This window comes from Scyliorhinus torazame, chromosome 14, assembly GCF_047496885.1.
Source record: "Scyliorhinus torazame isolate Kashiwa2021f chromosome 14, sScyTor2.1, whole genome shotgun sequence".
Classification (NCBI taxonomy): Eukaryota; Metazoa; Chordata; class Chondrichthyes; order Carcharhiniformes; family Scyliorhinidae; genus Scyliorhinus; species Scyliorhinus torazame.
In genome coordinates, this window is record NC_092720.1 from 49,127,642 (window position 1) to 49,140,495 (window position 12,854).

The window sequence follows — 12,854 nt, forward strand, 5'->3', positions numbered from 1 at the left end:
AACCGTTTGAATGTTGGGGGGGGGGTGTATGGTGGATGGTAGGGTGGGGCACCCATAGTGCCGGTGTCACTCTGCCGAACCAGGGACGAAGGTGGGCAGTCAGTGGGTTGCACAGCAAGATGGCTGCCTTGCAGGCCACAGTAATGGCGGTTTTTGCATGGGCACTGTCCCGTCATCAGCCACAACGGAGGTTTCAGGATTTTTAAAACCACAAGTGAACCTTGTCCCATTAGAGATAGAGAGTCGCAGAGGTCCCAGAGAATACCAGGTCAGGCCCGCTAATGATATGCAAATGGTGTTTACTGTACGTGCATTTCGGAATGCATTGACGTCATTGTCGAGGCGTCGGGTCCAATTCTCCACCGAGTCGCGTTTCCCGATCTTGGCGCCGACAAATGGAGAATCCCGCTGGAACTGAGGCCCAATTGTCCTCTCAGAGCGGTGTACAAATTCCAATAAGCACGGGTGCTTAGTTTTCTAAACAGTTTTCTGTTTAATATTTATTGTTCTATCAACATCACAAATTACCTGATTGTGTATCTCAATACTGAACTTTTGCTCTCTGCAAGCTAAATGCTGCATTTCCTACATTACAACAGGAACATTTTAAAAACATATCTTGAATTTCACCAGCCCTTTGAGGATGGACTGGCAAGCAGGAAGGATGGTAAAATGCGATTGAAGGAATTGGAGGGAAGCCCTATATGATCCCATTGCCAGGCTACTATGCCCCATTAATCTAATTAATTGGTCTATTGACAGCCCTTTTCCCAGGCTGTTTGGATTTGCAAGCAGGTGAGTGCATCAGCTTGAAAGCTGAGTCTCCCAGTTGTTTCCAGAACATCTATGGCCCAAGATCCACTAGGCTCCGACACACTTGTCAATCAAATGCCTCAATATGGTGATTCCTTCTCCTTCTTACACTCTTGATGGCAATGCTGAGACTGTAGCTCAGACATGCAGATTTGTACTATCGTTCCTGTGGCAGTCTCCCAATGTTTGCTGCCAGTAAAATCACCTCATCATCATGTCACCTTCCTGTGCAGGCTCACAGCTGCTTTTGTTCTAGTGATGGTATCCTCAGCATGCTGGTGCGATACTAGTTTATGTGTTGGGTCGTGCAGATCACTGGGACACCTAAAGTTGTGAAAGGTGTGATATCCATACAAGCTGGTTCTTTCTTTCCCTGAGTTTAACAAAGCACAAAATGCTTTCTGCTCCTTTTCTGTCAGGTATATTGTTGCAAATATCTGGGGCGGGATTCTCTATCCCGCTGCATCAATTTTCTGGTGTGTCACTACTGCCGGCAGCGGGACCCTCCATCCCACCAGCCGGCCAATGGGGTTTCCTACTGTGAGCATCACCACGCCATTGGGAAATCCGCGGGCGAGAGTGCACTGCCGGCGAAGCGGAGGATTATGCCGATGGAGAATCCAGCCCCTGGATTCTACTAATTTTACACAGGGTTCTGTGTCACTCTGGAAATGGAACTCATGCCTAGACTTTCTGAAGTTGACTGTAGATAAAGAACAAAGAACAAATAAAAGTACAGCACAGAAACAGGCCCTTCGGTCCTCCAAGCCTGCGCCGACCATGCTGCCCGTCTAAACTAAAATCTTCCACACTTCCGGAATTGCCATAAATCTTTCTACATTTTCTAATTATCTAAAAAAAAGGAATGTGCAGGGATGTGTGGAGAGGGCGGGGGAGTGGCAGTACATGAATTGCTTCTTAGGAGCAACGGGTTAAATGACCTCCTGTGCTGCGATGATTCTTTGCATGCTGGAGAAGTGAAACTTTTATTCTTTGGCTTTTGAATGTAATTTCAAGTCAGATTATCAATGTAAGTGAGAGTTGCTTTTCATTTCTTTTTTACACTGCGTCGCAAACAATCCTCTGAGAATCATTGACTGTATCTATCTCTTCTACATTTTGTCCATCCTTTGAGGTGAAACTACAATTATTACGACCCCTGATCTAGCGCACGGTCAATTCCAGCCCTACTTGACCCGGAGTCGCAAAGCAATTGAAAATAACACATTCTTAGAAAAACATCCAAAATCTTTGGCCCTTCGCTGCCCAATAATTACAGTCACCAGGTTCGGCAATTTAAACACAATTCATTTTATTAATAACAATAACTATAATTAAATATGCAGCAAATACAACTGGTTAATTATTATCTAACTCCTAACCCCCTCACCTTTTAACTCACCCCCACCCTCTATGTACAAATGAAACAGACAAACAAACACAGAGGTGAAAAGTGGGGTGCAAAAATAATGATGTTAAAAAAGGTAAGAGTCTTTATTTCAGATGGTTGTCTTCTAGCACACCTTCCTTCAATCTAGGCTTTCCATTCAAAGTTTCTGCTTTCAGTCTGTATCGGTTTTCATTGCAGATTCATACAGGTTTTCTATAGGTTCTGAAATACAGAAGCTATGCAGCTTTACTGGAGAAAGTGAGAGAGACTCGCAGCTTCTTCTCTGAGTGTCCAGGACCCAACTGTCCTTTCCTCGGTTCTCTGAAAACCATCCCACATGCGTAGGACCCAATCACCGCCTGTTGCCTGGCAGAAAATGGCCTTTGGCCAATTCATTGGCCACCAGCCAACCAATAGAACCAAATCACTTTGATTTCTCTCAGGTGCCAATAAAATCTGAGTTCTGCTGTTCAAAAGCTAGCACAGTGTACTATATTGTAATTTTTGAGTTACAAACTTCCTCTACTATATTGTAACTTTTGAGTTTCTCACTTCCTCTGCTCGGCTTAAAAGTTTCTGTCCATTGAGCTGCCATTGATCAAAAATGATAATGGCGACGTAAAAGAAATGGGAAATAGGGGAATCTTACACCATGTTCACTATCTGAAGTGTCTTATAGAGGATCACAAAGGCTGAAAGTTCTCCTCCAAATAGGACAGGATATCGCGGATGATTGAGTTTTTGGTAAGTTACTAGCTCAGGATTTCTTCTCCTCGCATTTTCTCTCTGCCTCTGATACGCGTTTGCTTTAAAAGGAGGACTCTACATTTTCTTTTGGTTGTGCCAGATGCAGTGATCCTACATGAGATTCTCCTCGGACTTGAAGTCAATCTCAAAATCCTAAAAGAAACTTTTGGAATGTCCTTGTAGTTCTTCCTTTGAGTACCATGAGAGTGCATCACTGACTCAAGCTCTCCGTAGAAGATTTGCTTTGGTAAGCGACTGTCAGGCATTCTAGCTACACGAGCAGCCAACCCAGTTGAGATTGTTTTACGATAGATTTGTCAACTCGGGTGAATACTTCGGTGTCAGATATTTTGTCCTTCTACCTGATCTTCAGAAGCTTCTGAACACATGTCCAGTGAAAGTTTTGGCTCCTTGGTGTGACTTTGTTGCACGGCCCAAGTCTCGCATGCATACAGAAGAGCGGGCAGGACTGTTACTCTATTGAATTTCAGTTTGGTAAAGACCGTGGGTGGGATTTTCCAGCCTTTCCCACCCATGATAGGTTCCTGGCAGCAGGGAGGGCCAGCCTTACAAGCCCGTTGACATAGGTGGGACTGGAAAATCCCACCTGTTGCCAATGTTTTTCTGAATGCATTGTGGAAAAAACGCGTCAGGGATCATTTCACCATTAAGTCCCAGAGGTTTTTAAATGATCAGATACAATCTCCCCCACAATTCCCTAAACATAAGAGTCCCCAATGTTAGATAAATAATATCCACTATTATCTTGCATGCCTAACATTTGTCGATTTATTTTCAGAATCAGGAATAATTATTTATACAGAATCTGATATGGGATGATTTTCCTCGCATTCTAACAGGGAATCTTACATGCCAGAAGTATATATTGAAAACTACAAAACAATCACATTTTCAATATGGATTTCCGGTGAGTGAAATCCATAAGAGCATGAATTCAGAAAATTACTGTCGCGTTAAAAAGTTGATTATAATCATTGATACTAAATTTAAATTTTTTTAAAATATAAATGTAATTGAAATTACAATGCCTTTGAATGGGCATAGCAATTTTATAAGACACTTTCTGAAATTCAATTTACACAGTCAATCAGAGATTTTGACTTTGAATGTAACAGCGCAAATATTAGTAATCAAAGATTTAATGTGCTTGTTCACTATTCTAGTAGATGCAATATTACTTTCACAAAGATAATAGCAAAAATAAATGAATACCACTTTAAATTAATATTGTGTAATATCATAACATTCATTGGAAATTAAAATCAGAGGTAAGGACAGAATGGATCGTCAGAAGCTTTTTCCCAGGGTGGAAGAATCAATTACTAATAATAATAATCGTTTATTGTCACAAGTAGGCTTCAATGAAGTTACTGTGAAAAGCCCCTAGTCGCCACATTCCGGCGCCTATTCGGGGAGGCTGGTACGGGAATTGAACCCCTGCTACTGCCTTGTTCTGCATTACAAGCCAGCTATTTAGCCCACTGTGCTGAACTAGCCCCATAATAAGGAGACATAGGTTTAAGGTGTGAGGGGCAAAGTTCAGAGGAGGTGGTGCGAGGGAGGTTTTTTACACAGAGGGTGTGAGTGCCTGGAACTCAATGCCGGAGGAGGTGAATTCAGGTGCGATAGTCTGAGGGGCATCTTGACAAATACATGAATAGTATGGGTATAAAGGGATATGGACCCCAGAAGTGTAAAAGGTTTTAGGTTAGATGGGCAGCATGGTTAGTGCAGGCTTGAAGCGCCAAATGGCCTATTCCTGTTCTGCACTTATCTTTGTCCTTTATTAATAAGCAGCCAATCTAAATATAAGTTTTACAGCTAGGTAATTAGTTGAAAATGTATCTCCAGTTCATTATGAGTAACTGTACTGAAAACATTTGGAGTGCAATATTACAGTAGATTTATTATTTTAACAATATACCGATTTGAAAAACATTATGCACCTAATTAGTGGAAATGTCAATTTATCTGGTATAATGTAATTTCCATTAAGATTGACAAATCAACAATTACAGAATCATACTATCATTGGAAACGTCATAGGAAAGGAACCCAATGTGAACTTAGTGTGAAATGAAGCTGTACGTTACAACGTTCTTGTTCCTTTTTAAGAATGATGAAGATTATGTAATGTCATTAAAGTTGAAGTATAATTTGCAATATATCGTTCATGTTTGTCAACTTCACTGAGATTTTAAAAGCTTCTTTCTTGGAGAGTAGAATGGGTGAGAGTAGGTCGACTGATCCCGGGTTCGATTCCCGGCTTCGGTCATTGCGTGTGGAGTCTGCATGTTCTCCCCGTGCCTGCATGGGTTTCCTCTGGGTGCTCCGGTTTCCTCCCACAAGTTCAGAAAGACATGGTTGTTAGGTGATTTGGACATTCTGAATTCTCCCTCAGTGTACCCGAACAGGCACTGTAGTGTGGCGACTAGACGATTTTCACAGCAACTTCATTGCAGTGTTAATGTAACCCTATTTGTGACACTAATAAATATTATATTATGTACTGGGCTGCAAACATGAGCTCTGCTGGAGTTGAAATAGTTGTACATAAATGTTCTGCAATGTAACATTTCAATGTGTAGATCTTGCTTGGTTTGTTATATTCACATTTGGCAATTAGTGATTTCAACATGCAAATGCTTAATTCCTCTGCATCCAGCGGCCTATCTGAATGAGAAGTAGTAGCGTGATAGATATTCCATTTCTCACACATATCCTGAATGGCTTAACAACAAATTGTGAACCGTTATCCATACCGCTCTGTCTAGGTGCACCAAATAAATTGAAAATAGCACTTAGACTGTGCATTAAAGTTATGCTTAACATGTTGCACAACTGTTGAACAATAGGTTGCATGGTAAGGTAGTTGACAATGATAATGAAGTCAATGCCATGGACATAAAAGAGGTTGGATGCTATTTTAGACCAAGGATGGGTAGAAGACTCATGTGAAATCTATGGTTCTTTGTGTTGACTTGGCAAATGCTCTCCACAACATCCCGTTCAGGACTTATGGTGTGCGAATGATTATCTTCCCAGTGGTTCTCACGAAGTACGAGCTACCCCCTGAGGGACGGGGGAACTCCATTTGGCACTGGTTGCTGTCCTGAAATTTATGGACATGAAATTTATAAGATTGTCCAGTATTTTCTGTTTTTGTTTCTGCATCCGCAGTAATTTGCTTTTTGCTTACTGTTTTCTATACTTGTGTTATTTATTTTGTGGACATTTGGACAATATTCCTTTGACATAGAACATAGAAATTACAATGCAGATGGAGGCCATTCGGCCCATCGAGTCTGCACCGGCCCTTGGAAAGAGCACCCCACTTAAGCCCCACACCTTCACCCTATCCCCGTAACCCAGTAACCCCACCTAATCTTTTTAGCAATTTAGTATGGCCAATCCACCTAACCTGCACATCTTTGGGCTGTGGGAGGAAACTGGAGCACCCGGAGGAAACCCACGCAGACACGGGGAGAACGTGCAGACTCCGCACAGACAGTGACCCAAGCCGGGAATCGAACCTGGGACTCTGGTGCTGTGAAACAACAGTGTTAACCACTGTGCTACCGTGCCACCCTTGAGCATTTCATAAGGTATAAGTTTGCTCAATTGTCCCTTGATGTCCAAAGATGTGCAGTTTAGGTGGGGTTAGGGGGATATGGCAGGAGAGTGGGCCTAGGCAGGGTGCTCTTTCAAAGGGTTGCTTCAGACTCGATGGGCCAATTGTCTCCATCTGCACTATAACGGTTCAATGGTTCTATTGGGTCATTGGAATGCCATTTGTGAAATAATGTAGATATCTTGGAGTTTTATGAATTACCATTAATCAGTGTTGTCATACAACTTTTCCCTCGGTTACTCATCTTTCTCAAAATTAAATAGTTTAGGAAAATCCAGGATGGTGCAATTGCACATAATCTCCTGATAAGCAGTTACATAAGCAAAATGAAGTTATGTGTCACAATTTGGGAGAACGTGCAGACTCCGCACAGACAGTGACCCAAGCCGGGAATCGAACCGGGGACCCTGGAGCTGTGAAGCAATTGTGCTAACCACTATGCTACCGTGCTGCCCCCATGCTATCGTGCTGCCCCCGTACTGCCAGAATGCCATAAGCACTTCTAAGGTCCCATGTGGGCAGTGCCATGGATCCGGGTGCCAGTTTGTAACTGTCAGCAGTCGGGCCTGGAGGGGTTGTGAGGGGACGTTCCCAGCGGTCGAGAGAACGTCGTATAGTTTACAGCGGAAGTGAATGTGCTGCCGCGATTCCTGTTTATTTTTCAATGCCTGCCGATTTTCCTGCCAAAGGCATTTTTTAGAGAGATTGAAGGGATGATTACCTCGTTCATATGGGGAGGGAAGGTGGCCAGAATTAGAAAGGTGCTACTACAGAGAGGAAGGCAGGCAGGGGGTTTGGGTCTTCCAAACCTGACGTATTATTACTGGGCGGCGAATGTGGAGAAGATACGGAGCTGGGTCAGAAAGGTTGACTCCCAATGGATCAGAATGGAGGAGAGTATATGTAGGGGGTTGGCTTTGAAGGCGCTAGCAACAGCACCGCCTCCGACAGCCCCTGCGAGATACTCAGGGAGTCCGGTAGTAATAGCTTTGTTGAGAATTTGGAGGTAGTTTCGCCAGCACTTCGGGTTGGGGGCAGGGTCAAGAAAAATGTCGATTCGGGAGGAACCATAGATTTGAGCCAATGAAGGGGATAGAAATTTTAGGAGATGGGAGGAGAAGGGAAGTTGGACACGAAAAGATTTGTTTCTTAGGGGTCAATTTGTAGGATTGAAGGAGCTGGGAGCGAAGAATGGGCTGGAGCAGGGGGAAATATTTAGATGCATGCAGGTTCAAGACTTGCCAGAAAGGAGATACAGAGCTTCCCAGTAGAGCCGGCTTCCATATTGCTGGAGGAGGTGCTGACGACAGAGGGACTGGCGGTTGTAGTATCGGCGGTTATCGGGGCTATTTTGGAGGAGAAGGTGCTGCTGGAAGGGATCAAGGCAAAGTGGGAAGAAGAGTTGGGAGAAGGTATGGAGGAGGGGTTCTGGTGTGAGGTGCTCCGGAGGATGAACGCCTCCACCTTGTGTGCGAGGATGGGGCTGATACAGCTGAAGGTAGTAGATAGAGCACACCTTACAAGAGCGAGGATAAGCTGGCTCTTTGAGGGGGTAGAAGTAGTGTGTGAACATTGCGGGGGTGGGGGGGGGGGGGTGGGGGGCGGGTCCCGCAAACCACAAACCACATTTATATGTTTTGGTCCCGTCCAAAGCTGGAGGATTACTGGAAGGAGGTTTTTAAGGTAATTTCTAAAGTGGTGCACGTGAAACTGTACCCGGGCCCTCGGGAAGCCATATTTGTGGTATCGGAAACGGGTGTGGAGGCAGATGTTTTAGCTTTCACCTCGTTGATCACCCGAAGGCAGATTCTGTTTGGGTGGAGATCAACCTCCCCACCCTGTCCCCTGGCGTGGCAGGAGGACCTGCTGGAATTCTGGATGCTTGAGAAGGTAAAATTTGAACTGAGGGGAAGGATGGAGGGATTCTACAATTCATGGGTGTTATTCATTATGCACTTTCGAGAATTGGATTACATCGAATATTAGGGAGGGGGGACTGGGAGGGTTGGGGGAAGGGATCTGTATGTGTTAATGGTGACTGTGAGTGATTCCTGATTCCTTTTTGTCATTTGTTTATGTTAACATACGGGCTAATGTTTGGGTATTTGGTGGGAGGATGGGATCTGTTGTTATTGATATCGGGATTGGCATTGCATTCGTGGCAGATTATTGTTTATTGTTGGGTGTAAATTTGGGAGGAAATATGAAAATATGAAAAATATATACTAAAAATATATTTTTTGAAAAGTCAATTAATAATGCAGAATATATAGATTTCACAGTTATTTTCCACAACGTACCTGCTAGATGGAAGGCATTCGTCCATTACCTTGAAGAAATTGACGAAATTTCTCTCTTATTTCTTGATCAGACAAATTCACATCATCGCTTATGACACTAAGCCTCAGAATAACTTTGAGTTGTACTGCACATAATGTGAAAAAGAGATTAATGATTGAACTGAGCTGTAGCCAGGGTGCTCCTTATATATTTCATTGGTGATCCTCAGGATGTTTATCATGGGGATTCATTACATTAAACGTCAGCACTGTAGTTAGACTTTCTTTAGTTGGAAATAGCCATTTGAAATGAGACCTGTGTGGAATAAATGTTGTTTTTAATTCATTCAAGGGGTGTGGGCATTTATTGCCCATCCCTAATTGCCCTTGAAATGTTACTTGCCACTTATCACCCCAAGCCCATATGTTTTCCATCTTGTCTTATGAAAGAGAGAGGCAGAAAATCAGTAATTGTGTTGCACTGTGTTTGCATGATGTTTGTGTCATAGCTGGGTATCTGGAAGTTTGTGGAAGTAGTGAAAGGTGGCTGGGATGCTAGCAGATTTGGTTGGTGTGAGAGGGTAAGGTGGAATATCTGGATGTGAGATATGAGCATTGCGTGCTAGGGTGTGTTGTCAAGGTTTAATACATTGAGCAGCATAACAGACTGGTGTTGTAGTGGACTGGAGATGTCGGGCGGGATCACCCAAAAAATGACTAAGGGCGCAAATCTCGGGGAATATTTCAAAGTGTGGTAGTGAGCGGGAACCGTCGCAAGGTTTCCGGTGCTTGACGCGGCGAAACCGGCAAGGCAACACCGTGTTAATTGGTCCACTTTACGAATCCCCATGGGCTTCACGCCGCAAATGAAGGCTCGCCAGGCGATTCGCAGGGACCGCTCTCGCCAGCCACCCCTCCTCCCCCCCCCCCGCTAACAAGGTTGAGAAGCATTTGCACAGCCAATGCCACTCAATTCGCAGCCATGGCGCCGAGACGCCCGGCTCCAAGGTTTGGCGATGTGGACCTGGGGAGGTTCTTAGATGCAGTCAAGGCCAGAAAGGATGTCCTGTTCGCCCAAGGGTACTGGAGAGTGAGCCACAGGGCAGCCAGTGCTGCCTGGCATGAAGTGGCAGTGGCCATCAGCTCGGAAGCGTGACCAAGAGGACTGGCCTCCAGTGCCGCAAGAAAGTCAACGACCTACACTTGGCAGCATGGATGAGTTGGTACCCCTCCACCCCCAAGACATTCCAGCCCGCATGCAAGCAGCCCGCCCCCCCAACCCTCCTTGTGCCCCCCACAACCCATCCTTCACACTCCCCGCCCCACCACTGTGAACTGCATGTGCCTTTCTGTGTCTCCACAGGAGCACCTTTCCCACAATCGCCGGGCGAGGGCCCAGACTGGCGGAGGGATGCCGGACATTGAGCAGTAAAAACAACAGGGTTGTGGTGATGGGAGACTTCAACTTCCCCAATATTGACTGGGACTCACTTAGTGCCAGGGGCTTAGACGGGGCGGAGTTTGTAAGGAGCATCCAGGAGGGCTTCTTAAAACAATATGTAGACAGTCCAACTAGGGAAGGGGCGGTACTGGACCTGGTATTGGGGAATGAGCCCGGCCAGGTGGTAGATGTTTCAGTAGGGGAGCATTTCGGTAACAGTGACCACAGTTCAGTAAGTTTTAAAGTACTGGTGGACAAGGATAAGAGTGGTCCGAGGATGAATGTGCTAAATTGGGGGAAGGCTAATTATAACAATATTAGGCGGGAACTGAAGAACATAGATTGGGGGCGGATGTTTGAGGGCAAATCAACATCTGACATGTGGGAGGCTTTCAAGTGGCAGTTGAAAGGAATACCGGACCGGCATGTTCCTGTGAGGAAGAAAGATAAATACGGCAATTTTCGGGTACCTTGGATGACGAGTGATATTGTAGGCCTCGTCAAAAAGAAAAAGGAGGCATTTGTCAGGGCTAAAAGGCTGGGAACAGACGAAGCCTGCGTGGAATATAAGGAAAGTAGGAAGGAACTTAAGCAAGGAGTCAGGAGGGCTAGTAGGGGTCACGAAAAGTCATTGGCAAATAGGGTTCAGGAAAATCCCAAGGCTTTTTACACGTACATGAAAAGCAAGAGGGTAGCCAGGGAAAGGGTTGGCCCACTGAAGGATAGGCAAGGGAATCTATGTGTGGAGCCAGAGGAAATGGGCGAGGTACTAAATGAATACTTTGCATCAGTATTCACCAAAGAGAAGGAATTGGTAGATGTTGAGTCTGGAGAAGGGGGTGTAGATAGCCTGGGTCACATTGTGATCCAAAAAGACGAGGTGTTGGGTGTCTTAAAAAATATTAAGGTAGATAAGTCCCCAGGGCCTGATGGGATCTACCCCAGAATACTGAAGGAGGCTGGAGAGGAAATTGCTGAGGCCTTGACTGAAATCTTTGGATCCTCGCTGTCTTCAGGGGATGTCCCGGAGGACTGGAGAATAGCCAATGTTGTTCCTCTGTTTAAGAAGGGTAGCAAGGATAATCCCGGGAACTACAGGCCGGTGAGCCTTACTTCAGTGGTAGGGAAATTACTGGAGAGAATTCTTCGAGACAGGATCTACTCCCATTTGGAAGCAAATGGACGTATTAGTGAGAGGCAGCACGGTTTTGTGAAGGGGAGGTCGTGTCTCACTAACTTGATAGAGTTTTTCGAGGAGGTCACTAAGATGATTGATGCAGGTAGGGCAGTAGATGTTGTCTATATGGACTTCAGTAAGGCCTTTGACAAGGTCCCTCATGGTAGACTAGTACAAAAGGTGAAGTCACACGGGATCAGGGGTGAGCTGGCAAGGTGGATACAGAACTGGCTAGGCCATAGAAGGCAGAGAGTAGCAATGGAGGGATGCTTTTCTAATTGGAGGGCTGTGACCAGTGGTGTTCCACAGGGATCAGTGCTGGGACCTTTGCTCTTTGTAGGATATATAAATGATTTGGAGGAAAATGTAACTGGTCTGATTAGTAAGTTTGCAGACGACACAAAGGTTGGTGGAATTGCGGATAGCGATGAGGACTGTCGGAGGATACAGCAGGATTTAGATTGTCTGGAGACTTGGGCGGAGAGATGGCAGATGGAGTTTAATCCGGACAAATGTGAGGTAATGCATTTTGGAAGGTCTAATGCAGGTAGGGAATATACAGTGAATGGTAGAACCCTCAAGAGTATTGAAAGTCAAAGAGATCTAGGAGTACAGGTCCACAGGTCATTGAAAGGGGCAACACAGGTGGAGAAGGTAGTCAAGAAGGCATACGGCATGCTTGCCTTCATTGGCCGGGGCATTGAGTATAAGAATTGGCAAGTCATGTTGCAGCTGTATAGAACCTTAGTTAGGCCACACTTGGAGTATAGTGTTCAATTCTGGTTGCCACACTACCAGAAGGATGTGGAGGCTTTAGAGAGGGTGCAGAAGAGATTTACCAGAATGTTGCCTGGTATGGAGGGCATTAGCTATGAGGAACGGTTGAATAAACTCGGTTTGTTCTCACTGGAACGAAGGAGGTTGAGGGGAGACCTGATAGAGGTATACAAAATTATGAGGGGCATAGACAGAGTGGATAGTCAGAGGCTTTTCCCCAGGGTAGAGGGGTCAATTACTAGGGGGCATAGGTTTAAGGTGAGAGGGGCAAGGTTTAGAGTAGATGTACGAGGCAAGCTTTTTACGCAGAGGATAGTGGGTGCCTGGAACTCGCTACCGGAGGAGGTAGTGGAAGCAGGGACGATAGGGACATTTAAGGGGCATCTTGACAAATATATGAATAGGATGGGAATAGAAGGATATGGACCCAGGAAGTGTAGAAGATTGTAGTTTAGTCGGGCAGCATGGTCGGCGCGGGCTTGGAGGGCCGAAGGGCCTGTTCCTGTGCTGTACATTTCTTTGTTCTTTGTTCTTTGTTTGACATAACAATCCTCACAACCTTCAAGGACCAGGCCCTG

At 45.1% G+C, this 12,854-nt stretch overlaps 1 protein-coding gene across 9 annotated transcripts in view; it reads right to left on the reverse strand.

Moving 5' to 3' along the window:
• Positions 1-2,105: 2,105 nt before the first annotated feature.
• Positions 2,106-12,854, reverse strand: part of LOC140389710 (uncharacterized) — an 83,642-nt gene continuing 72,893 nt past the window's right edge. For 6 of the 9 annotated variants that reach the window (XM_072474137.1, XM_072474135.1, XM_072474139.1 and 3 more), the window contains 2 exons: positions 8,903-9,027; positions 2,106-5,458 (listed from right to left, as the gene is read on the reverse strand). In XM_072474137.1, coding sequence (XP_072330238.1) covers positions 8,906-9,027 — 122 coding nt within the window. In that variant the 3' untranslated portion in view covers positions 2,106-5,458; positions 8,903-8,905. The other 3 variants (XM_072474141.1, XM_072474134.1, XM_072474133.1) reach the window with 2 other exon arrangements.